The sequence below is a fragment of the Myotis daubentonii genome, chromosome 1 (assembly GCF_963259705.1).
Source record: "Myotis daubentonii chromosome 1, mMyoDau2.1, whole genome shotgun sequence".
Classification (NCBI taxonomy): Eukaryota; Metazoa; Chordata; class Mammalia; order Chiroptera; family Vespertilionidae; genus Myotis; species Myotis daubentonii.
Genome location: NC_081840.1, coordinates 9,514,313 through 9,540,353, shown reverse-complemented (window position 1 = coordinate 9,540,353; position 26,041 = coordinate 9,514,313). Strand labels below are relative to the sequence as shown.

Below are 26,041 nucleotides of genomic sequence, written 5' to 3'. Positions count from 1 at the left end.
CATCCATCCGCTGCCTCCTGCATGACACTGAAGGAACATGTGGAGACAGATGTGAGTCCCCTGGGGGGTACGTTACATCTCTGCTCTGTTGTCGGCTTCCTGTTTGGGTGGGCCCTGGTGTTGTGACCCTGACCTACATACTTGACTTTGCCCAAGCGATTTGGCATCTCTGAGCCTCGGTTTTCCTCCTCTGTGAAATGGGGGTCACAATGGTTCTTATCACACAGAATCGCGAACATTAGATGAGAGTGTTGCCATGTGTTAGCGAAGGGCTGGCTCGCTGTCCCCGACGTGGTATTGTGGCATCTGTGCGGAGCACATTTGCTAGCTCACAACATTGGTGACACCAGCCCGGTGTCACCTCCCCCTCCACCAGCCCTAGGGTTTACTCAGGACTAAAAGGAAATCAACTTACGTATCCTCTGGCTCGAGGTCTCGGCTTACCTAAGAATTCTACAGCCACATGTCGTTCAATCATGGAAACGACTGTTTCCGACGAAGCTTTTGGAAAAGCCAGCGGGAATTGCCCAAACCCATATGAGGCTGATGTGTCCACCCTTTGCCCGTCTTGTCAAGGTGTTCTGAAGACTCCAATCCCGATCCTAACTTACCAGGGCGGATCCGCAGGAGCTGCTCAGGCTTTTCTCTGCGACGAGAGAGACCCCAAGTCTCCTAGGTATGTGTGTCCCCTCCCCGTTGACAGTGGGTGATGATGGGAGAGTCCGCGTGCTGTTAACTTTGACAACTACGTCCCTGCATACGTCAGCCCTCCAGAGAGAACAAAGCTGTGAGCTGTGGGCCAGACTAGCCAACAAGGCCGGGGTTTCAGGGTGACGGGGGGCAGCGCCAAGGGTCTCTCCAAGTCGCAGGTCCCTGAGAGGTGGCATGTCTTCTTGAATGAGGGAGAAGATGATAAAACACCAACACGAGTTGTTTCTCAGACTGGCTCATGGTCCACTGGAGAGTCGTGAGATCATTTCAGGGGGGTAGTCAGCACCTTTGTCAAATGAAATAGAAATGTCATCGTACATCTTGTGTCGTAATAGCAAGTACTCGCTTGTGAAACTGCTGTGTGTGTGTGTGTGTGTATTTTTTATTGTGTATTGTGGTCAAACATTTTGAAAAACACTTCTCTTTTGTATGTACGTAGGATGCATTTCAGACCTTATAAATTTTAGTCCTGTGTTTTGCGAACGTTTTTAACCACAGTCCACGGTAATACATTTTGCATTGCAAACCACACACACACATAATTGAAACAGAAGTTTCAAAATAACAGTATTTACTTGCTGCAGGCAGTGCACTCTAACCTAGTCTAGTCTGTTTTGTTCTGTTCTATTCTGTTTTCATCTACTTTTCAGAAAATATTGACCTGACCTAATAAATCTGTTTTACCACCCACTAATGAGTAGAATTGAAGAATACTGCTTGCATAGGCCTGGGGCATAGCCGTATTGCAGCTCACAGCAGTCAGGTGTTCCCAGTGAGGACCCTCAGTCACCAAGGAAAAGTGTGATTGCAGACCCGATATGCTATTCTAAGCTGCGAGAATGTGTGTGGCACCTGATAGAATGTTTATGTTTCCTGAATGGGTGGCATACACACAAAGCTCAGACTCGTCAGGGAGAAGCTAGAAGCTCCTCCTGGGCCGGGTAACACAGATGCGCTCTCCTGCTGAATGGAGGGAGGTGAGCCAGATCTGATCCCCTGATGAATGGAGGGAGGTGAGCCAGATCTGATCCCCTGATGAATGGAGGGAGGTGAGCCAGATCTGATCCCCTGATGAATGGAGGGAGGTGAGCCAGATCTGATCCCCTGCTGAATGGAGGGAGGTGAGCCAGATCTGATCCCCTGATGAATGGAGGGAGGTGAGCCAGATCTGATCCCCTGCTGAATGGAGGGAGGTGAGCCAGATCTGATCCCCTGCTGAATGGAGGGAGGTGAGCCAGATCTGATCCCCTGATGAATGGAGGAAGTGAGTCAGATCTGATCGCAGGCAGAGGCCTCTGCTCTTTAGAGAAGACGCACTAACTTTCCCAGGGAGCAGGTTTCCAGGAGTGAATTCCTTCCTGGGTAGCTAAATGGACTCTTCTGGCTTAAAAAAAAAAAAATCAGCTCGGCCAGTGTGGTTTGGTTGAACATCGATCTATGAACCAAGAGGTCACGGTTTGATTCCCGGTCAGGGCACATGCCCGGGCTGTGGGCTCAGTTCCCAGTGTGGGGCATGCAGGAGGCAGCTGATCAACGACTCTCTCTCATGATTGATGTTTCTATCTTTCCTCTCTCTCTCCCGTCCTTTCTGAAATTAATAATCTATATATATAAAAGCCCAGCGACTGTTACAGCAGAATGACTGGAATGACCGGTCAACCAGTCACTATGATGCACACTGACCTCCAGGGGGCAGAGGCTCAATGCAGGAGCTGTCCCCTGGTGGTCTGTGCACTCCCACAGGGGGAGTGCCACTCAGCTAAAAGCTGGGCTCATGGCTGGTGATCTGCGGTAGCACTACCAAGCAGTGGCAGCAGGCGCAGCAGCTGGGATGAGCATGAGCTGTTCAGCGCCCGGCCCCAGTTCTGGCTCCTCCCTGGCCGCCTGCCACTTGGCGCACTGCTACACCCCTCGGGGGATGTCCAACTGCAGGTTTAGGCCCAATCCCAAGGGGTCCCAGATTGCAAGAGGGCGCAGGCCTGGCTGATGCTCAACACAGGAGGAAGGTGACGGGGTGCAGCAAGGCATGGAGGTGCATGCTATGACCCAGGGATTCCAGGAACCAATTCCAGAGCTTGCTTTCCAATAAGAAAAAAAAAAAAAAAAGCTGAAAAAAAGCAGCCAGATGCTGCCTCCCTGGGAAGAACGGCTCCAGGAGGACAAGCCTCCCCAGGCCCCGCCTGGCCTGGCTGGCACGCTGTGAAGGACCACGCACTGACCATCGTAGCACCCCCCCTTCCATCCTCAATAGTATAATATATTGAGGGATAATCCTATATAATAAAGAGCTAACATGCAAATGGTCATCATGCCCTCACGCCGTCACGCCGTAATGGCTCAGACACTCAACACTGCGGAGAGAGAAATGGGTACCAGCCAGGCACAAATGAGCTCACGAGAGAAGAATGGGGACCAGCCAGGCTGTGGCCTGTGAGAAGGACAAGTCATCCACCCCACAGTCCCAGGCACCTGTGGCTGCAGCCCGGGCGAAGCCACCCGCCTACAGTCCCCTGCAGCTGTGGCTGGCCCGGGCAAAGCTGGCCTGGGGCCTGGGTACCTGTGGCCAGCCAGAAGGAGGGAATCCTGGGTCCCGGGTGCAGGGTGAGGCAGAGGCGGTTAGGGGCAATCAGGCCAGCAGGGGAGCAGTTAGGAGCGATCAGGCAGACAGGCAGAGGTGGTTAGGGGCTATCAGGCAGGCAGGCAAGCAGGCAGGCAAGCAGTTAGGAGCCAGTGGTCCTGGATTTTGAGAGGCAGTCGAACATCCCCTAAGTGGTCCTGGAAGAGAGAGGGTGCGGGCTGAGCTGAGAACCCCCCACACACACAGGAATTTCGTGCACTGGGCCTCTAGTCCTATATAATAAAAGGCTAATATGCAAATTGACTGAATGGCAGAATGACCGGTTGCTATGACGTGCACTGACCACCAGAGGGAAGATCTCAATGCAGAAGCTGCCCCGTGGTGGCCAATGTGCTCCCACAGGGGGAGCGCTGCTCAGCCAGAAGCTGGGCTCACAGATGGCAAGTGCAGCTGCAGTAGTGGGAGTGGGCCTAAGCCAGCAGGCGGACATCCCCCAAGGGGTCCCGGTCTGCGAGAGGCCACAGACCAGGCTGAGGGACCCACCCACCCGCCAGTGCACCAATGTCATGCTCCAGGCCTCTAATTATATATATATGTATATATATAATTTTTTTTTTTAATCAATGCACCTTCAGGAGGGGTGGTGCTGCATGCTCCTGGGGAAGGTCCAGGCACAGTGCTCTCCTTCTAGAACAGAGGCTGCACGGGTCTGGCCCAGAGCTCAGCGCTGAGCTGATTTTCATCACCACTGTGTCCACCCAGAGGGAAGTCAGGACCAGCTTCTTCCTCCTGTCGCTTAGCTTCTCAAGGGCCACCCGTCCCACACTGGGCACATCGCCTCTGGGTGACCTTCCAGCACCTGCTCAGGGCCGGCTTGTCCACCTGCTCGTCATTCTAGCACAACCAAGGCACGTGGACCGGCAGGAAGATTTGTTTTTCAAGACACGTACAGAGAAAGGATCCGGAGTTACGATGTTGTTTTTATTATGGTAAAATATACACAACATAAAATTCACATTTTTGCCATTTTAAGTACACAGTTCTGTGCCATTAAGGACATACATGTTGTTGTGCAGCTGTCCCCACCATCCATCTCCAGCAGAACTCTTTCATTTTTCCAGCGGGAGCTGTGTCCCCATTCACATTCCTTCCGACTCCCAGCCCCTGATACCTGCCGTTCTACTTTATGTCTCTACTAGAGGCCTGGTGCACAAAAATTTGTGCACTCGGGGGGGGGGGTGTCCCTCAGCCTGGCCTGTGCCCTCTCGCAGTCTGGGACCCCTCGGGGGATGACCACCTGCTGTCTTAGGCCTGCTCCCTGGGGGGATTGGGCCTAAGCTGGCAATCAGACATCCCTCTGGCAGCCTGGTAGCCCTCGGGGGATGTCCACTTGCCAGCAGGGAGCAGACCTAAGCTGCAGTCGGACATCCTTAGCGCTGCTGAGGAGGCAGGAGAGGCTCCCACCACCACCGCTGTACTGGCAGCCATCAGCCTGGCTTGTGGCTGAGCAGAGCTCCCCCATGTGGGAGCGCACTGACCACCAGAGGGTAGCTCCTGCATTGAGCATCTGCCCCCTGGTGGTCAGTGTGTGTCATAGTGACCAGTCATTCCCAGTCTTTCTGCTGTTAGGGTCAGTTTGCGTATTACCTTTTTACTATATAGGATAGAGGCCTGGTGCATGGGTGGGGGCCAGCCGGTTTGCCCTGAAGGGTGTCCCGGATCAGGGTGGGGGTCCCCACTGGGGTGCCTGGCCAGTCTGGGTGAGGGGCTGAGGGCCATTTTCAGGCTGGCCGGCAACTGAAGCTCCCAGCCTCTCCTTTTTTCCTTTTTTCTTTTTATTCTGGGATTTATTTGCCTTCTATAATTGAAACTTTGTTGCTTTTGGAGCTGTTGCTTTCAGAGCTCAGAGACGGACCACAGCAGGTGGGGAACCTTGGTTTCCTCCATCACTGGAGCAAGCAAGCCTCCTGCTCGCTTCAGCTGCATGGCTGCCGGCCGCCATCTTTGTTGGCAGTTAATTTGAATATCTCACTGATTAACCAATGGGAAGCGTAGCAGAGGTACAGTTAATTACCCTTTTTATCTTTTATTAGATAGGACATGTTTACTATTGTAGGGCCCTCATGTACATGGAATCACATAGGATCTGTCCTTTTAGTGACTGGCTTATTTCACCTGGCAAAATGTCCTTGAGGTTCATCCCCGTTGTAGCAGGTATCAGAATTCCTGTCCTTTGGAAGGCTGAATCCTATTCCATAGCATGCGGAGACCACATTTTGCTGATGTGTTCCTTGGCTGATAGACACTTGGGATGGTTCTACCTTTTGTCCATTGTGACTAATGCTGCCAGGCATATGGGTATGTAACTATCTCTTCAACACCCGGCTTTCAGTTCTTTGGGGTGTATACCGCAGTGGAATTGCTGGTTCCCATAGTAATTCTATTTAGATTTTTTGAGTTGCCCCACAGTGTTTCCGTAGCAGAGTTAAGATTTTGAAGAACTCCATCATGGGATGGGGCAGATTTAGAGAGATATAAAAGTGCAATTTCTCTGTTCTTCACTTGAATGATCAACACAATGTTCCTCCAATAATAAGAGCAACCACAGCCCCTGAGCCTGAGCACCGCGGTGTGGTGCTGCACGCTAAGTGCCTCGTGGGCGTTTCCTCACTTCCCACACTGCAGGAGAGGGGTACCGCCCAAGGCCAGTGGCATGAGGACTTGCGAGCTGATGCCACAGCCTACATCCTCCCCCACCACACCACCTGTACCCCTTACCTCTCTGTCTCTTCCTGTCTGAGGAAGTTTATCATGTGGTAGATTCATTGGTCTAATACAGCAGTTCTCAACCTGTGGGTCGCGACCCCTTTGGCGGTCGAACGACCCTTTCACAGGGGTCGCCTAAGACCATCCTACATATCAGATATTTACATTACGATTCATAACAGTAGCAACGTTACAGTTATGAAGTAGCAACGAAAATAATTTTATGGTTGGGTCACAACATGAGGAACTGTATTTAAAGGGCCAGACTCTAATACTTCAATTCCATTTTGGTCTGTTTGTGTCTGTAAACTGAGCAAGAGCCTGGAAGGGGCAGTGGTGGGCCAATAGTAGCCAACACTCACAGCCCTGGGAGCCGGCTCCCCCGCCGGTTCACGGAGATCTGGGCCAGGCTCCGGCATCGTCCACGGCCCTGACCCTGACCCTCGGCCTTCCTGCTCTCACGGCCTCCGACTCTAATAAATTGCTAAAGATTCTGATATCACTTCTTACAGTGATCAGATAGACCAGCTCCAGCACAGGCCCTGCCACAGAGCAGCCGTTCAGCCACGTTCTGTAGGAATGAAGGAATCCAAGAGAGAGTAACCTGTCCTCCACCCAAAAGCCGTGATGCTACAGGAGGCAGCACCCTCTGCTTCAGGCCTCTGTGCTCTTGCTCCCCGGCAGATTCGACCACCTGGTGGCGATAGAGCGCGCGGGCAGGGCTGCGGACGGCAATTACTACAACGCCAGGAAAATGAACATCAAGCATTTGGTGGACCCCATTGACGACCTTTTCCTTGTAGCCCAGAAAATTCCTGGAATCTCGTCAACGGGTAAGCAAGAGGCACCAGGAATTCAGAACGTGTCCGCACTACATGCCTTTTTATTGACTATTGAACACAGGACAGGAAAGAGTTATATGGGGGACCATTGTTTTCCACTGCAGAGAGGGTCTGTGTAGACAATAATGACAACGTCATTTAGAAAGCCAGCGTTCCCACAAGCATCCGAGGGAAATGACATTGAACCTTGCGCATTCTGTTTGCCCAGCTCTAAACTATTAAAACTAATAATAGAATAATAATAATATCAAGGCACGGTATATTACCATGGTCACATGGGGTGAATGTACCAAGTATACGATGTATCATGTTAGGAAGCATCTTAATTTTAAGATACGTGTTAACGATGTGATTAGTGCCATCTTTGGACTGCTCACAGCATCCTAGTGTGGTCATTCGCGGAAAGTACAGAACTTTATCGTTTTCAAAGAGGTTTCGCATTGATTGTATTGCTGAAGCCTCTCCAAACCCTGTGAGGTAGGTAAGGCAGGTCTAGTGTCCAAAAATGAGGCCGAAGGGGCTTGCCCAGCTCATTGCCGCTGCCGGGAGAATCCAGAGCAGAGCCCAGGCTCCCAAGACCCTACCTGACAAGCTTCTCAGGAACTCGATGGATTTCTGCAAGGCTTCCTCCCCTTGGGGCGATAGGGATCAGGACCTGCCGTCATTAACCCGTTTGCCCTTCTGTCTGCCTTTATCTGTTTTCTCCAACCCTGGAGCGCTTCCCAGACTCATTAGTCACCTTGGGCTTTTAAGGTTCTAATGAGTCCATGAAAGTCTTCCCGGCTGAGCTGAAAACTTCTGCAAACCCACCCTGGTCTTTCCCAGAAGCGGCCTGGGGCGTGGTATCCACTGTGTGGTTGGTTTTGTGCTTCCTGTTGCTCTGGGCAGGGCGCCTAGGACCTAGAGCCTGGGGGGCGGGGCGGGGTGGGGTGGGGGGAGGGAGGGGATGTTCCCAGGGTGGAGAAGGAAAGGGTCTCCGTGTCCAAAGGAGCAATCGGGGTCCAAAGGAGCTGCTGTTCCCCGCCTAACAGACCCCCCAATTTATGCTGATCCCCCACTGAGGCCCCCCGAGATCCCAGGGGAGCTGGCTGACTGCGGCCCCGTCAAGCTGCCGCCTTTGTGGGCCTCTGGGTGCTTCTCTGGGCCTCGGGGGCTGAAGCCCCTCCCGTGGTTTCCCCCAGCCCCGTGCCCAGCAGGACTACTTACCCCTGAGGGTCCTTCCTCGTGGCTCCATCAGCAAACACCCTATTCCTCAGTTTCCCCAGGCAGCTGCCTCAGGGCGCTCCAATGAGAACCCAGACACCCACCTTTCGCTGGACTGGCTTGAGGAGTGAACAGGATGAAAGTCATAAAAGGCTCAAGAGCAGAGACAGAAAGAGGCGAAATACCACTGCTAGGTGCTGTCATTATTTCCCCTCCTCCGATGGGCTGTCACGGTCCCCACGCTGTTCTGTTCGGAGAAAAACCCTCGGGGTGCGGACCAAAGGAATTAGGTTGCCACAACGGTCCATGGTCCATCCTTTTGGCCAAGTCCAGGTCTCCAGGTGGGTCACCTCCACTGCCCCGCTCCGCCGCCTCACAATGAGTGCTACCCCTGGTGGAAGTTCCCTCTGTTAACGTATAAAAACACGCAAACCTGTCAAGAATTTTGTGAGCTTATTTGAGCCGAACTGTTGACAGTTGTCGGGAAGCAGAATCTCAACCTCTTGGGATACTGCTCCTGAGAATGGTGTTTTTTCACCTTGTTCACCTTACAACCAAAGGAGGAGATGTAGCCCTAGCCGGTTTGGCTCAGTGGATAGAGCGTCAGCCTGCAGACTGAAGGGTCCCAGGTTCGATTCCAGTCAAGGGCATGTATCTTGGTTGCGGGCACACCCCCAGTAGGAAGTGTGCAGGAGGCAGCTGATCGATGTTTCTAACTCTCTATCCTTCTCCCTTTCTCTCTGTAAAATATCAATAAAATATATTTTTAAAAAAAGAGGAAACATAAGTGGGTTACATGGAATCCACTGGGGATAGATTAGGGAGGCGGGAGAAAGCAAAGCGGGGAAACCTCTGGGATTGGATAAAAAGTAAATGACAGACACACTTCTTTTACTTGGGTGGGTGCAGGATAGTCAACGGTCAACAGTTAACTCAATAACAACGAGGGGATTGGTGGTCTCCGCAGAGCAGTGCCTGTGCTTTGAGGGGTCCGGAAAAAGGAAAATGACTTTGACATTCCAACGATATATTATCGTAGACACAAAAAGACAGTAGGCTCAGTTAAGGTAAAGACTGGCCTTTGTCAGGGAAGATACCAGCCTCGGACGTGACTGCCCACCATAACTGCTTTTAGTTAGACTTTTCATTTCAGACCATCCTTTGTGGTTATTTTAGGTCCCTGAGTTTGCAAGACCGCCATGCAGGCCTCCCTTGAGCCGGTCAGGTCAGCATGTGGCCCCTTTTTGTCCACACCTCACAGTCCAAGCCTTTGTAGAAACAGATGCAGAAACTGGCAATCATGAGAGGCATCTGATGTTCCGGTCCACATGGGCCGCATCTACAAGGGCGGTCCCCTACGATTATAAGGGAGCCAAAAGAGTCCCACCGCCTAGCGACACCGTAGCTGTCCAGACGTCAGAGCATTCCATTACTCACGTGTCTGTGGAGATGCTGGTGTAAACAGACCTACAGCGCCACTCACAGCATGAAAGTATAGCACATACCATTATGGACAGTCCATAATACTTGAGAATGATAATACATGACTATGTTATTGGTTTCTGTATTTACTATATCTTTATCTTTCTTTTAGAGTGTACTCTTTCTACTTCTATAGAAAAAAGTTTGCTGTAGCCCTGCCCAGTGTTTCCCAGTGGTTAGAGCGGATACGCTGAAGGGTCTTGGGTTCGATTCCCAGTCAAGGGCATGTACCTGGGTTGCGGGGTTGCTCCCTGCCCCCTGTCTGGGTGCATATGGGAGGCAACCAGTCGATGTGTCTCTCTCACATCGATGTTTCTCTCTCTCTCTCTCTCCCCCTCCCTCCCTTTCTTCCCCTCTCTTCTGAAAAGCAATGGGGAAAAAATATCCTTAGGTGAGAATTAACAACATCAAAAAAAAGTTTGCTGTCCTGGTAAAGCAGTGTGCCATGTCACTGAGTCTCCTAACTGCACCCTTTTCTCCTGTGCTTGATTTAATCTTGTGTTTTGTTCATCATGGGCCCCAACATACAAAATCACTGCTAACGTTGCCATTCAGAGGCCATGTCGAGTCACTGAAATTAAATTGAAAGTGGTGACGGTCTCCGACGATGGAAAGTCAGTGGCGGCCCCTGCTCACCAGTCTGCCTCTCCCATTCCACCACAGCTACCGTCTTGACGAACAAGGAAAAATAACGAAAGTCATTATAGGATCTGTTTCACTGAAAGCAACGAGACCAACGAACATTTGAAACGGTGCCGTAGCAGACATGGAGAAACGTCTGATGATCTGGATTAGGGGCCAGACACAGAAGCATGTCCTTCTCAGCACCCTGACGATCATGATGAAGCAAGAAGTGTATTGTTGAAAGAAAAGGGTGGACCCGGCTACGATGAATTTCCTGCTAGCTCTAGGTGACTGAAGCAGTTCCAGAATCAGTATTGAGCCCTGGCCAGTGTGGCTCAGTTGGTTGGAGCTTCGTTCTGTACACCCAAAGGTCACTGGTTTGATTCTTGGTCTGGTACATGCCCAGGTTGTGGGTTTGGTCCCTGGTCAGGGTGCATATGGGAGGCAACCGATCCATGTTTCCCTCTCACATGGATTCTCTCTCTCTCTCTCTCTCTCTCTCTCTCTCTCTCTTTCCTTTCCCAGCTCTCTCAAATCAATAAACACATATATTTTTTAAAGAATTGTTATTCATACATGATGTGAAAGTGAGTGGTGAGTCTGCCAGTGCCGGTGTGAAGGCGGCTGGGGAATTTTTGGAAACTCTAGATAAGCTTATTTAGGAGGAAAATTACTTACCAGAACAAACATTCAACAGTGATGACACCTCCCTATGCTGGAAACAGATGCCTGAACGTTCTTTCGTCCATGCGGAGGCCAAGTCAATGCCAGCTTTCAAGGCTTCTAAGGACAGGATAACATTTCTGCTGGGGCTGTGTTGCAGGCTACAAATTGAATCCCTTTAATATGGCACAGTGAGGACCCCAGGCCTTCGAGCTTCTCACCGAGCAGAGTCCTACAGGGGCAACAAGAAGGCGCGGGTGACCCAGCTCCTCTTCCGAGGCGCCCTCCTCGGGGGCTCTGTCAGCAGAAGGGAGAGGTATGTTTGGAGATTGACATGTCTTTCAAGACGTTGCTTATTGTGGCCAGTGCTCCCAGACACGCTCCTTTTATTGGCGATCTTCATCCCAGTCTCGAAGAGGCGCTTCTCTCTCCAAACACCGTCTCTGCGATCCAAACAATCCATCGAGAAGTTAAAACAGCTTTTAAGACCTACTCCCCGAGGATGACCTTTGCCCAGGCTGTTGCTGCCCCTGAGGAGGACACTGAGAATGCGCCGGGGCAACGATGAAGGCCTGCAGCATCTGTCTCCGCATCAGGAGCCTTGCTGGGCTGGGCTGATGTCCTCCAGGAGTGTATGAGTGGCGTCTGGAAGAGGACACTCAAGAGGTTGGTCCATGACGTCAGAGGACTTGCCAAGGATGAGGAAGTTGCAAAAGTCACCAAGGCTGTGGCTGAGACGGCAAAGCCCTGTACCTGGCTGCAGGTGCGGATGGCATTGAGCAGCTCCTAGCGGTGGTTCCTGAGGAACTGACCAATGAGGAGGTGTTGGAGCTGGAACAGGAATGCATAACTAAAGAGGCAAGAGAAAAGGAGAGTGCAGGAGAAGAATCCCCACCGGCTGGCATGGCTCAGTGGTTGGGCATAGATAGACCTGTGAGCCAGGAGGCCATGGTTCGATTCCCGGTCAGGGCACATGCCTGGGTTGCGGGCTCCAACCCCAGTGCAGGCATGCAGGAGGCAACCGTTCAATGATTCTCTCTCATCATTGATGTTTCTATCCCTCTCTACCTCTCCCTTCCTCTCTGAAATCAATAAGAATATATTCTTTTTAAATTGGAAGAAGAATCCCCAAGAAATTTCACAGTGAAGGGTTTGGCAGAAACTTCTGCAGACCTTGACAGCTCCGTAAAAAGTTTGAAACCAACATGGAAAGGTTTTCACTAATAGAGAGGAGTGTTCATGGTGCATTATCTGCTGACCAGCAAATCTGTGATGGAAAACTAAAACAAGCAAACCACCGCGAACGTGTCTCAGAAAACAGTGAGCCCTCCTCGGAAGAGCCGCAGGCAGGCCCTTCAGGTGTTCCAGAAGGAGGCCTTGTTGCCATAGGAGACCGTAGCTCCACGTGTGTCCTTGCCCCGGAAGACCTCCCAGTGGGACAGGACGGGGAGTGGAAGGTGGTGATATCGATAGTCCTGACCCTGCGTGGCCCTAGTGTGTATGTTTATGTCTTAGTTTTTAAAAGAGTTTAAAAATTAAAAAAAAAAAGGTTAAAAAATAGAACTAGAAAAAAGCTTCTAGGATAAGGATATAAAGAAAAATAGTTTTGTACAGCTGTACAATGTGTTTGTGTTTTAGGCTAAGTTTTTATTACAAACTAGGGGCCCGGTGCACGAAATTCGTGCACTGGGTGTGTGTGTGGGGGGGAGTGTCCCTCAGCCCAGCCTGCCCCCTCTCACATACTGGGAGCCCTCAGGTGTTGACCCCCATCACCCTCCAATCGCAGGATCGGCCCCTTGCCCAGGCCTGACGCCTCTGGCCTAGGCGTCCGGTCCGGGCAGCGGGGACCTGCAGCTGCAGTGGCCCCACGATTGTGGGCTTCGCTTTAGGCCCAGGCAAGGGACCCCTAGCTCCTGGGACTGCCAGCTTCGACCGTGCCCAGCTCCCATCGCTGGCTCCACCCCTACTTCCTGCTATCACTGGCCAGGGCGGCAAAGGCGCCTAATTCTCCCATCATGGCTGGGGGGCAGGGCAAAGGCAGCCCCAGGGCCGCCTTTGCCCTGCCCCCCAGCTCTTAGCTCCCCCCTGGGTTTCCGATCACTGTCAGTGGCAGGGGGCTTCTTCCTGCTTTCCCTTTCGCCTCCCTGCATTGTGCCTACATATGCAAATTAACCGCCATCTTGTTGGCAGTTAACTGCCAATCTTAGTTGGCAGTTAACTGCCAATCATAGTTGGCAGTTAATTTGCATATAGCCCTGATTAGCCAATGAAAAGGGTAGCTTGTACGCCAATTACCATTTTTCTCTTTTATTAGTGTTGATGAGTCAAAAAGTTAAACAACTTTTAAAGTTTGTAAAGGATAATAGTTACAATAAGCTCAGGTGAATTTATTATTGAAGGAAGAAAACGCTTTTTTTTAAAGTTAGGGTAGCCTAAGTGGTACAGTGTTTATAGAGTCTACAGTCGTGTAAGGAATGTCCTGGCCCCCACATTCACTCACCACTCACTCACCTGGAGCAGCTCCCACTCCTGCAAGCTCCATTCATGGTATGTTCCCATTTTAATCTTTTTTAAAAAAATATATATTTTTATTGATTTCAGAGAAGAAGGGAGAGGAGATAGAAACATCGATGATGAGAGAGGATCATCGATGGGCTGCCTCCTGCGTGCCCCACCCTGGGGATCGAGCCCACAACCCAGGCGTGTGCTCTGACTGGGAATTGAACTGTGGCCTCCTGGTTCATAGGTTGACACTCAACCACTGAGCAACACTGGCCGGGCCACAATTGGACTCATTTTTAACTAGAGAACTTTCTAGAATACCTAAAGGAGACGTACATCTCCTGGTTATCTGAAAATATATCCGTAGCCAACCCGCTTCTTTCCCCAGAGGCAGTGAGGCCTGTGTGGAGGGGTGGCCCTGCCCCACAAACCCCATTTGGCCTGATCCTATATATACTGACTCGGTTTGTCTTTCCTTTAGGGGTTGGTGACGGAGGCAATGAACTTGGGATGGGCAAGGTGAAGGAGGCCGTGAAGAGCCACATACGAAATGGGGATGTCATCGCCTGTGACGTGGAGGCTGACTTCGCTGTCATCGCTGGTGAGTGCTAGGAGGGCTGGCCCGTGCAGCCTGGCTGCCCAGGGGGCGGGGCCTGGCTGCCCAGGGGGACCTGCCTGCCTAGGGGGCAGGGCCTGGCTGCCCAGGGGGAGGGGCCTAGCTGCCTAGGGAGAGGGGCTTGGCTCAGAGCCTGTCTAGCCAGAAGTTTATCCCCCGCAAAAAAATCAATAAATACAAAGAACTTTTAAAAACTCCACAATAAGAAAACAAACTGCCCAATTAAAACATGGGCAAAAGACCTGAAACAGCTCGCAAAGAAGATGTAGAGATGGCAGGTAGGCATCTGAAAAGATGTCCACATCCTACGTCTCTGGTCTCTACTCTGGGTTCGCTTTTCACCTGGGACACCCAGAAGAGGAGGAGGAAACCCCCAGGCCTGGAGTTTGCTGGCTGTTGGCAGATCCGTTATCTGCCGCCCCGTATCCTGGGGTCTTGGATCCCAGGGGAAGAGCCTCAGGAGAATTTCTCTGGAAGTTCTCAGATTTCCTCAAGTTTATCTGCCACCCAGATTCTAGGTCCTTCGTAAAATTGGTCAAACCCCACAGGCTTGGCCCGCTGCATCCCTGATGCGGTGACTTCAGCAGCAGGTGGGGTCCCCTAAAGAGAGGAGAGGACTTGACAGTGGGGCGAGGGCTTGCTGTGTGGAATGGAAGCTTCGGATGAAAACCTGTGATTTGGGGGCTGCGGGAGGTGGACAGGGTCCCCTCCAGTTAGGGTTGGGAGTGCTCGGACCTGAAGACAGAGAATGGCGTCTGTTCCCTCAGCTCAGTGTAGCCCAGAAAGAGCAAGGGCTCTGAATCAGGCCGATGGCAGCTCTATTCCCAAGCCTCGCTGTCCTCACGCTTGCAGAGGGTCAGAAGAAACCTGTGTAACGCCCTGGGCTGGGCGGCCACAGAAGCTTTGCTGGGCTTGTAGCCGGCTGGGTGGACCCGGGGCAGTAGGCAGGGGGATGTCCCAGGAGAGTGAGTCAGGAGGTCCAGCAGCCCTGCTCATCTCCGTCCTCGGCTCCTGACACCAGGGAGGGAGGCAGACCCGGGACGGGTCAGCAACCAGCCGGGCCCAGCTTCCTCAGGCCCGACAGGGTCCACCCGCCACTGGCGCCCCGGCCCTAAAGGCCTGCTGTCCTGTCCTGTCATCACAAACCAGCATAGAGATGAGTTTGCAGGGGGACTCAGGGCACATGGGGCCCCTGCCGGGGTCCAACCCCAACGGGTCCAGGGGTCCCCAAAGGTGTGGACGGAGTCGGCGAAGAAGGAATGACACGGAGGCAGCCTTCGGGTGATCATCATAGCCAGGTTCCTCTAGCCAGGTTCAGTAGCCAGGTTCTAGTCAGGCTCTCTTGCCAACCTCTGCAGTCAGGTTCAGTCCAGGATCCCTTGCCATGTTCTCCCGCTAGGCTCTGTCTCTAGGCTCTGAGGCCAGTCCCTCTCCAGGATCCTCCGGCATGCTCTCTCCAGCGAAGTTCTTCTGTCTCCAGGCTCCGTGTAGGTTCTGTCTTCTTGATTCTGTTCTGAGTTCTGCGTGTTTCTGTCTTGTTACAACTGTATTTATACCAGTTGATTGAATCCTATCAATCTCTATTACAAAGGTTAGGGCGTTTCTTATCTCCATTCCAGGGAGAAAAGATTATGTAGTTTAAGCATGATTGTTTGTAGTTAAAGGGATTAATTACCCGCCTGGCACTTAGTTGAGGGGTTTTATTCCCTCCCTAACTTCAGGGGAAAATCCCTACCTGGGGATTCAACCTTTCTCGGAGAGGTGACTTTGGTTAAAACACAGCGCCAAGAAGGTGAGCAAACATATTAAGAACCGTATGCCATATATGCCAGGTCCCTTGAAACAGCAAGGATGGACCGGCTCCCGGCAAATTCCCCCTTTTTTATTTTTTAAAAGCAGGCATTAAAAAGAAAAACCTGAAACGCTCTCTTGTATCCATTTTAAGAGTAGGATTGGTGCTTTCTGCTATTACCTGAGTCCTGATCTATCACCCCAGGGAGAGCTTGCCAATCCTGCACTTTCCCGGGGTGGAAAGGCTGCAGTGGGGTTAAGGATAAGGCTCCTTGGGCCTACCTTCTCCCATGCCTCTACATTTACCTTTCCGGCACCTTTCCTTCCTCAGAAAAGCATGGACGTATTTCTTGTATAAAATGTTCTGTCTGACTGGGAGTAACCTTAATTCCTCTGCTAACAAGCATATATGTTAAAAGATCAATACGGAGTCTTTTTTCTTTAGACTCAGTATGGCACATCTTCTTAATCTAGATATCAATACAGAGTCTTCTTTCTTTGGACTCAGTATGGCACATCTTCTCAATCTAAGTTCTGTACTATCCACCTTCTCACCCTACTTATCCTCTATAGGGGGGTCTGTAGCACCCTGGTGGAGTCCTATCCGTCCCGAGTGTGGGGGTTTTCATGGGGGGGGGCTTACCTAGGGGAATCCTGTTCCAGGCAGGCCCCCAGCAGCAGGGCCCCTGCCTGTGGGCTCAAGTCCAGCCCCCTTTCCTGGTCTTGGGGCCCTCCCAGCTTCATGTGCCTGATCCCCCTATGTACCCCAGGATCCAGCCATGCATGGCTCCTGTCGTTGTGCAGATGCAGCATGAGTTTAATTTTTCCATTGAAAGGATGATGTAACAACAATACTATAGGCATTTTCAAAAGGCAGGTGGTGACGGTGATGGGAGCGGCAGAAATACCACCGTCTCAGCAGAACTGTCAGCACTTTTAGTTTTGCATGTCAGCTTCCAGTTCTCATGCTCAATACATGCCCATTGTATGTAGTTTCTACCTGGCAAACCTGCACTTTAAATACTTCTCTTTCCCTTTAATATCACTATGCATATGTTTTTATTTCCACACTTGCCGGGAGGTTGAGTATGGGCTCAAGGGTGGCATAACAGTGTGGGTATGCTTAATACTATACACCTGAAAATGGCTAAGATGGTCAGTTCTATGTGGGTTGTTGTTGTGGTTCTTAACACAATTAACTTTTTAAAAAAAAATTTTTTTTAAGAGTATGGGCTCTGGAGGCAGCAGCCTGAGTTCACATCTTAGGCCCACCACTTACTAGCTGTGTGACCTTAGGCAGGTGACTTAACCCCTCTGTTCCGTTCCCCAGTTTTGTAAATGAAAATCATAATAAATGCCTATACCTCGCAGGCTTATTGTAAGGATGCCAGGGGCATCCCATGTAAGGCCACACATTGTAAGCATTCCATTGAAGCAAGTCACTTTGTTCCATTGACTATAAGATGCCACTGATGACAAGAATTACCATTATTTTATATACTGCTAAGAAAGAAAAACACTGCCATTTATATCTGTAAGATAGTATTGAGTGTAAGAGGCATCTCAGGTTCAGAGATGTAAATGTAAAAGAAAGCGCATCATGGAATCAGTGGACTACGGTATCATTATTATCACGTGATCTTCATCCATCATATTCTAATACATGACTTGTATTTTCATGCCGTATCTTTTGTACTCAGTGGGTATTTGGATTTTTTCTACCTTCTCCCTTCCTCTGGCAAATTCTACCCAGTCTACAAGGCCCATATTAAATGACACTTTTCCAAATCAGTCAAAATGAGTGCCCTTCTCAGTGCTCCCATAATCCCTTGTGAACCTCTCATTCATGATTGTTCCACCCTGTGGTGGGCTGTGTGCACCTTCCTGCTCTCCCCTGATTGGGAGCTCCCCTTCCTTTTCTTTCTTTTATTTTTTCTTTCTTTTTCTCCTTCCTTCCTTCCTTCCTTCCTTCCTTCCTTCCTTCCTTCCTTCCTTCCTTCCTTCCTTCCTTCCTTCCTTCCTTCCTTCCTTCCTTCCTTCCTTCTTTCTTTCTTTCTTTCTTTCTTTCTTTCTTTCTTTCTTTCTTTCTTTCTTTCTTTCTTTCTTTCATTGCTAATTCTCACCAGAGGACATTCTTTTCCATTGCTTTTCAGAGAGAGTGGAAGGGAGGGAGGGAGGGGGAGAGAAAGAGAGAGAGAAATTTTTGTGAGAGAGACACATCGACTGGTTGCCTCCCGCAGGAGCCCTGGTGCCCCGACTGGGTGGTGGGGAGCAAACCCGCAACCCAGGTGGGTGCCCTTGACTGGGAATCGAACCTGAGATCCTTCGGTTTCCAGGCCGATGCTATCACCACTGAGCCCCACTGGCAACCAGGGCACCCCACCTTTCTCAATCCTCTAGCACCTAGAGCTCCGCAGGTCCTTAATCAATCCTTCACCCGAGTGGAGAACTGACTCCAGCAGGTTTCGGAGAAGAGCAGGTGAGGTGGTCCCCAGAGTGGGAACTGGCCCTTTGGGGCTGGCGGATAAAAGAGGAAGGAAGGGCTGGTACAACTCAGGTGGCGGGGCTGTTGCCCGCCCTCTGAGGACAGGCTTCCATGCAGCCTGAGGTTTTGGGCAGCCACGCCATAGGGAGAGTTCTGGGACGGCTTCCTCGGGGGATGGTCTGAACCTTTTTCTCTGACGGTGAGTCGGTTGGGCATTAACAGTATATAACGCAGGCAGCTTAGAGCAGGGGTGGGGAATGTTATGCCCAGATTTCAGGATCCCCAAAAGACCACCAGGGAGCCAGCTGAGTCCGATGCAATAGCAAAGAGTCTATTCGAGCTAGCTCGAGCTCCCCGTCCACCACACTCACTGACGCAGCGGCAGGAGGCAGAGAGAGAGAGCAAGCTCTGTGTGGAGAGGGGTTTTATAGGGGGGTTGGAGTGAGGGGAGGAGAGAGGACTGTGGGCCCTGCCGATTGGCCAGGCGCAAGTCGGTGTCTTGTTACACAGGATGTGGTCATATCTATGGCGCGCACTTCCCTTGATTATCATTGGTTAGTTTAAAGAAATCCTAGGTGTGGCTAGCAGAGGCTTGGGCTTCTGGGAAGAAGCTCCTTGCTGAGCACATGGCTAATGGCTGCTGCCCAAAAATGGAGGATCCGGGGCAAGATGGAGGGCGTAGCCCTCGCCCTTTCAGGGAACGGCCTGCCCACGGGCCAAACAAGCCCCCAGAAGTCATTTGGTCTGGCCCGGCCAAGGCAACCGAAGGCAGGACTCAAATTCAATAAATCTACGAGCTTTGTTCATAGCGACATAAAGTTACATTAAGTGAATTATGTTAAACAAACGGTGTTATAAATATCCAAATGGTGCTGGGCAGCAGTGCTTCTCACACTTTAACTTGAATCAGAATCACCTGGAGGGCTTATTAAAACTCCGCGTGGGCCCCACGCCCCACGCCCCTGTGGAGTTTCTGATGAAGTAGATCCGGGCTACAGCCCAAGACAGTGGTTCTCAACCTTGGCTGCACATTAGAATCACTGCACCCGGAGGATGAGGCCCAGAAATCAGGATTTTAAAAAGATTCCCAGGTGATTCTAATGTGCAGCCAAGGTTGAGAACCACTGGTAAGACTTTGTGTTTCCAACAAGTTCCAGGTGCCTCGGGTCTTGGGATCATTCTGGAGACGAGTTCTGATGCTTAGAGGAAGGTGAGGGACCATGGACGGCATCACCAATTCCGCGTTCAAATCTCATTTTGTTCCAGGCGTTTCTAACTGGGGAGGCTACGCCTTGGCCTGTGCTCTGTACATCCTGAACTCCTGCGAGGTCCATGGACGTTACCTGAGGAAGGCAACCGGGCCCTCCCATGCACCTGGGGAGCAACGCTGGACCGAGGCGCTCCCCTCCATCGCTAAGGTACCAGGTCCCCACTGTCCCCCTCACCACCCATGGGAACCCCTCTTCCCTGGGTGAGTAGGCCTGTTGTCCAAGCCTAAGCCACGGGCCAGCACCACGGTTGACCATCAACAGCCAGAGGCAGAACCTACCTAGACGCAAAGGTGTCCCAGCTGAACTCGATTGGATGACCTTTGACCTACTCATGATCCTAAATTATTAAGGAAGACCTGATATCAATGCCCGTTTTCCTTCTAGTTTGACTTTAGGCAAGTTGCTTAACCTGTCTGAGCCTCGTTTCCTTTGTCTGTAAATTGGGGGCCAGCAGCATTGTTGGAAGAATTGAATATACAGGCAGACCTGAGGTATTGCGGGCTGGGTTCCAGACCACCGCAATAAAGCCAGTGTCGCCATAAAGTGAGGCGCACTCTTTTTCCTGGTGGAGGGTCTTGCCTTGGGGCCGGGGGGAGGCGGGGGTTGTTTTGTTTCTTTTAAGAGCAATACCTGTGAAGTGCAGTAAGGTGTGCAATAAAACGAGGTGCCTGCAGCTGTGGGCGCCTTCCAAGGAGTTCACCATCCAGGGGCACTACAACCTCAGGGGGGCAGGGACAATTAGCCCACCCAGAGTGAAGGTGGGAGGACTAAGGTGGGAAGAGGACCCTGGGGGCTGGAGGTTGGAAGGAATAAACCCAGGAGAAGGGGAAGAGTTCAGAAAGGAAGCAAGGCGGGAACCAAAAGCTGGGAGGTGGGAACCAGCTCAGTGCTCAGTGGGGAGGCTGCTCACGAGGTGGGGGGGCGTCGGCAGGGGGTGCGCTGGAGTAGAGGAGGGCGTCTCATCCCAGGATCCAGAGCCCCTCGCTGCTGCCTCTTTTCTTTCTATAAACATTGTCTTGTACCCGTTCCAATCCCCTTTTCCTTCTGCCTGTCTCTCCCTCCTGCCCCAATGCTCCACCCCGTCTCTCCAGCACCTCCCTGGATTGGTGGTGTCTCTGTTTTACAAACGAGGGAGCTGAGACCCCAAGAGGGGAATGGCTTGCCCAGCACCATCAGCGAAGAGGCAGAGCTGCGGTCTGGGTCCGGGCCTCTGACTGTGCTCTGGGCTCTTCTCAGCATGGCTCACAAGTTGCCCAGGTCCTGTAAGGGCACCAGTTCCTGGTAATGCCAGGCTGCCACGCGGGAGGGTAGGGAGAAGCAGGGCTCGCAGAAGAGATAATTTCTGGGGAAATGGTCTGACTAGATGGACCCAGAGGGCCTTCTGTGCTTTCTTTGCACTTCCTGGATCTTAATTGGAAAAAAAAAAAACCCCACTCAGGGGGCTGCCTCACACATGATCCCTGATTCACACACCAGAATGAGCCAAACGCAGTCACACAGCTCAACACTTAAGCCAGGGATGGAAAATTCTCCTTCCAAGTTTCCACCCAGTCCTTCATAAATGTATTAATAATGCACCACCCTTATAGCGAAGACAAAAAGGAACATTTTAAAAGCAAAAGTACAGAGAGAAACCAAGATGGTGGCATAGGTAAACACCGGAAATTGCTGCCTTGCACAACCACTTCAAAAATACAACTAAAAGACAAAACGGACATCATCCAGAACTACAGGAAGGCTGGCTGAGTGGAAATTCTACAACTAGAAGGAAAGAGAAAAGCACACTGAGACTCAGAGGAGGTGTGGAAGTAAAGGGCAGAGGTACAGAGGTGCACGTGGAAAGGGCTGGCAACTGAATGGGCACCACATGGAGGAGCCCGGGAGCCACACCTGCCCACTCCAGCCTTTGGCTGTGCCCTGGGGTTTTAATTGAGGGCAGAACAAATGGCTGGAGAGCATTCCCCAGACATTCTCAGGGCCCAAGAGCCAACTGATGACACCTCACAGGAGGGACTGAGGATGGATGGATGGATAGACGGGTGGACGGATGGACGGATTGGCGGAAGGACTGCTGGCTGACTGGCTAGCTGGATGGATGGGTGCATGAACAGACTGACGGATGAGTGGGTAATGGATGGATGGATGATGCAGAGACGGGAACATGGCCTCTGGCCTTATGCTGGGCTCCCATGTTTGACTTTGATCTCTCTCCACTTTTTTCCTGACTTTTTTATGAGGTATAACCGATATCAGTCACAGGAACCTTAAGTGTACAGTGGGTTCAATTCACAAATATAAAAGGATCAGCTTCCCAGGAGACCCCTTTCTCCCACTCCACTCTGCACGGCAACACCACCTAACCATGGATGTCGGTCCACCCTGCTCCCACCGTGAGTCACTGGTGACCAGCCGCTCACTCGGCCTCTAAGCCCAGAAGTCATCCTGGGGCCTCTGTCGCCCCCCACAATGAGCAAGGCCTCAAGCCTGTCCACTCTGCCTCCCTTCTGTGCTCCCTCCCTCCTCTCCTGCTCCACAGGCTCCATATGGAGGGGTGTACCAGCCTCCCGGCGCTCTGCCTCCACGCTCCCTGGCGTTCTCTCCCCACCAGAACCCTCTCCCCTTGGAGAGGCTCCTGGAAGACGTGATTCCTGGGAGATTCTCAGGACTCACCGTCGGTCCAGCTCATCTCCATGGCTCTTCGCGGTTGCGTGCCAGCCGGTTCCTGTTGACTGGCCACGCGCACCCTGAGGACCACACGGTCCTCCCTGGGACCCAGAGGATGCGAATGGTGGGAGCAGCGGTGTCCTGGGAGGAAGTGGCCGGAGGGTCCCAGGAGCATTCCCCCATAAAGAGAGGATATGACCCATGGAGAAGAGAGATGGGAGAATACAGCCCAAACAAAGGGCGGAAAATGCCATTCTGGGTCGGCTGGCCCCTGGGAGGGGCTGTTGGACAAACACGCTCTGGAAACGCTCTCGGGCCTCCCTTCCACCTTGGCCTCCAGGGCAGGACGGAAATGGCAGGCTCTCGGGGCAGCTGAGAGCAGAGACAGTTCCCGGTGACATTTGCCAGCACTCTCGCCATTGTTTTAAAGTTTTCAGTGAGTGCTGCTCGTAGCCCCTTGCTGGGCCCACTTCTGCTCCTTTGACCTGGCTGGCCCTCCTCCTGAAAGTCTGCCTGAGCCACCCCAGTAAACGGGGTTAGGTGCCCTGCCCTGTCCTTTGACCATCCCCCTCTCCCCCCCCCCCCACCTGCCTGAGCACACATCTGGGCTGTGAGCCCCGGGGGCAGGGACCGTGTCACATCCACCACTGTGTCACCAGTTCAGGGCCTGGCACGGAGCAGGTGCTCCTCCGAACTTGGGTGGGTGACTGAGTGGATTAGCAATGCCCGAGCAGGAAGCTGTCACATCTTCCTGGTCTTGATTTCTTGGTTCTGTCCTCTCACCCCTCCTTACTTTGTGGAGAGAAGGGGGTTGGGGGAGGACATGTTTGACTTCTTCCCCGCAGGCACCGTCCTCTCCCCTTTTGTTTTCACCTGAGATCTACCTTCCTCTGGGAGAGGAGTTTCTCAGCCCGACAGACACACTGGTGGCTTAGACGAGTGGCGGGAAAGAGGAGGGGAAGCACATCACTTTAGACAGCTCAAACGCGCCCCCCCGCCGCCTCCATGGTACAGATGAGGACAGAGGCACAGAGAGGATGAAACACCTGCCAGGAAGGACCCAAGTCAGATCCGTCTGATCCCCAGCCACGCTGCCTGCTGGGCCCTGGGCTGCAGCGTGAGGAGGGGCCTGTAGTTCCTCGATGGCTCTGCCCGCTCCAGAAGCTGCCACATGCACAGCAAGGAATATCGATGGGCAAGGCCACAGCAGCAGGACTTGGCGCCTCCCCGCAGGAGGCTAACAGCGGGGTCTCGGGAGGAATGGGGGCCTTCCTGGCACAGTCAGAGGCCAGCGGCAGGCAATGCAGAGCTGGGCAGGGGCGAGGTAGGCGGGAAGCAGCCCATGCTGCCCCTGCCACAGGAGGGACTCGTTAGTGTTTGTTAAGAAAATGCAGGTTTCCAGAAAAAGCATATTATGGAAAGAATATGCAGAAGAAACAGCCCAAACTGTGGCTGCTTCTGGCGAATGGGTTTGGAGCCCGACAAAGCAGGATGCAGGATTTTCTTTTTTTTTTAAATGTCCTTATTGATTAAGTTATTACATATGTGTCCTTATCCCCACATTACCCCCCATCTCCCTGACTCATGCCCTCACCCCCCTGTTGTCTGCATCCATTGGTTAGGCCTATATGCATGCATACAAGTCCTTTGGTTGATCTCTCCCCCTTACCCCCACCCTCCCCTACCTTCCCTCTGAGGTTTGATGGTCTGATCGATGCTTCTCTGCTCTGTATCTATCTTTTTGTTCATCAGGTTATAATGTTCTTTATTATCCATAAACTAGGGGCCTGGTGCACGAAATTCGTGCACGGGGTGTGTGTGGGGATGGGAGTGTCCCTCAGCCCAGCCTGCCCCCTCTCACATACTGGGAGCCCTCAGGCGTTGACCCCCATCACCCTCCAATCGCAGGATCGGCCCCTTGCCCAGGCCTGATGCCTCGGCCAGAGGCGTAGACCCCCATCACCCTCCGATCACCTGATCGGCCCCTTGCCCAGGCCTGACACCTCTGCCAGAGGCATAGACCCCCATCACCCTCCGATCACCTGATCGGCCCCTTGCCCAGGCCTGACGCCTCCGCCAGAGGTGTCAGGCTTGGACAGGGGACTCCCATCTCCCCCTGATCACTGGCTCTGGCCCCCGCCCAGGCCTGAGGCCTCTGGGCCCAGGAATCATGCCTGGGCAGGGGACCCCCATCTCCCTCTGATCGCTTGCTCCACCCCCCGCCCAAGCCTGACGCCTCTGACCCAGGCTTCAGGCCTGGGCAAGGGGACCATCATATCCCCCCAATCCCCAGCTCTGCCCCCCGCCCAGGCCTGATGCCTCGGCCAGAGGAGTTGACCCTCATCACCCTCCGATCACCAATCACCGCATCGGCCCCTTGACCAGGCCTGAGGCCTCCGGCAGAGGTGTCAGGCCTGGGCAGGGGACCCCCAGCTCCCCGCGGTTGCAGGCTCCGCCCCTGCCCAGGCCTAACGCCTCTGGCCTAGGTGTCCGGCCCGGGCAGCGGGGACCCGCAGCTGCAGCGGCCCCGCAATCGTGGGCTCCGCTTTAGGCCCAGGCAAGGGACCCCTAGCTCCCGGGACTGCCAGCTTCGACCGTGCCCAGCTCCCATCGCTGGCTCCACCCCTACTTCCTGCTATCACTGGCCAGGGCGGCAAAGGCGCCTGATTCTCCGATCATGGCTGGGGGGCAGGGCAAAGGCGGCCCCAGGGCCGCCTTTGCCCTGCCCCCCAGCTCTTAGCTCCCCCCTGGGTTTCCGATCACTGTCAGTGGCAGGGGGCTTCTTCCTGCTTTCCCTTTCGCCTCCCTGCATTGTGCCTACATATGCAAATTAACTGCCATCTTGTTGGCAGTTAACTGCCAATCATAGTTGGCAGTTAATTTGCATATAGCCCTGATTAGCCAATGAAAAGGGTATCGTCGTACACCAATTACCATTTTTCTCTTTTATTAGATAGGATGAGTGAGATCATGTGATATTTATCTTTCTCTGGCTGGCTTATTTCGCTTAGCATCATGCTCTCCAGTTCCATCCATGCTGTTGCAAATGGAAAGAGTTCCTTCTTTTTTACCGCAGCGTAGTATTCCATCGTGTAGATGTAACACAGTTTTCTAATCCACTCATCTACTGATAGGCACTTAGGCTGTTTCCAAATCTTAGCTATGGTGAATTGTGCTGCTGTGAACATAGGGGTGCATCTATCCTTTCTGATTAGGATTGTTTTTCATGAGGAGTCTCCCAGTGGCATTCGTATTTTTAATCAACACGTCGTCGTGAAGAAGAGGCCATGTCACGTCCAACGCCCTGCCTCCACTTACATGCTTGTCTGTGTTTCTTTCCCCTCCCCCATTCGCTAATTCTTTCTCTGCCTCCTCTTGTCTCAGGAAGAAAAAATGTTGAGCATCCTGGTGCAGCACCGAGTCCGGAGTGGCGTCTCGGGCAACGTGGGCATGGAGGTGGACGGGCTGCCCTTCCACGGCACCCACGCCCAGATGATCCAGAAGCTGCTGGACGTCACCACGGGGCGCCAGTGACCACACCCAACACACCGGTGGCGAGTACGGGACAGACGGCCATGTCCGGACCGGGGAGGAGTCCCTGAGGGCCTCTGAACCAGCCTTGCAAATGAGCACCAGCCCGGGAGCTGGCCTGGGACTCTGCATGCCACCTCCGGGAGGGCATAGGGCAGGTGGGCCCCGGACCCTTCCTCTGGGCCTCCCAGTGTTTGTTTCTGTTTGTCAGGTGCCAGAGGCATTGCTGTCAACCCTCCTTCACCTTAGCCTCTCAGGCCGCCCACGTGGCGTGCTCTGGAGGCCACATGGTAAGCAATAAAGTGCCAGGCA

The 26,041-nt window shown here is 52.6% G+C and overlaps 1 protein-coding gene across 1 annotated transcript in view; it reads left to right on the top strand.

Annotated features, from left to right (window-relative positions):
- DGLUCY (D-glutamate cyclase) overlaps positions 1 to 26,041 on the top strand; it is a 69,666-nt gene extending 43,625 nt beyond the window's left edge. The window contains exons 9-13 of the mRNA XM_059688118.1: positions 577 to 676; positions 6,740 to 6,888; positions 13,853 to 13,972; positions 19,530 to 19,681; positions 25,583 to 26,041. Coding sequence (XP_059544101.1) covers positions 577 to 676; positions 6,740 to 6,888; positions 13,853 to 13,972; positions 19,530 to 19,681; positions 25,583 to 25,732 — 671 coding nt within the window. The 3' untranslated portion in view covers positions 25,733 to 26,041. The remainder of the gene's footprint in view (positions 1 to 576; positions 677 to 6,739; positions 6,889 to 13,852; positions 13,973 to 19,529; positions 19,682 to 25,582) is intronic.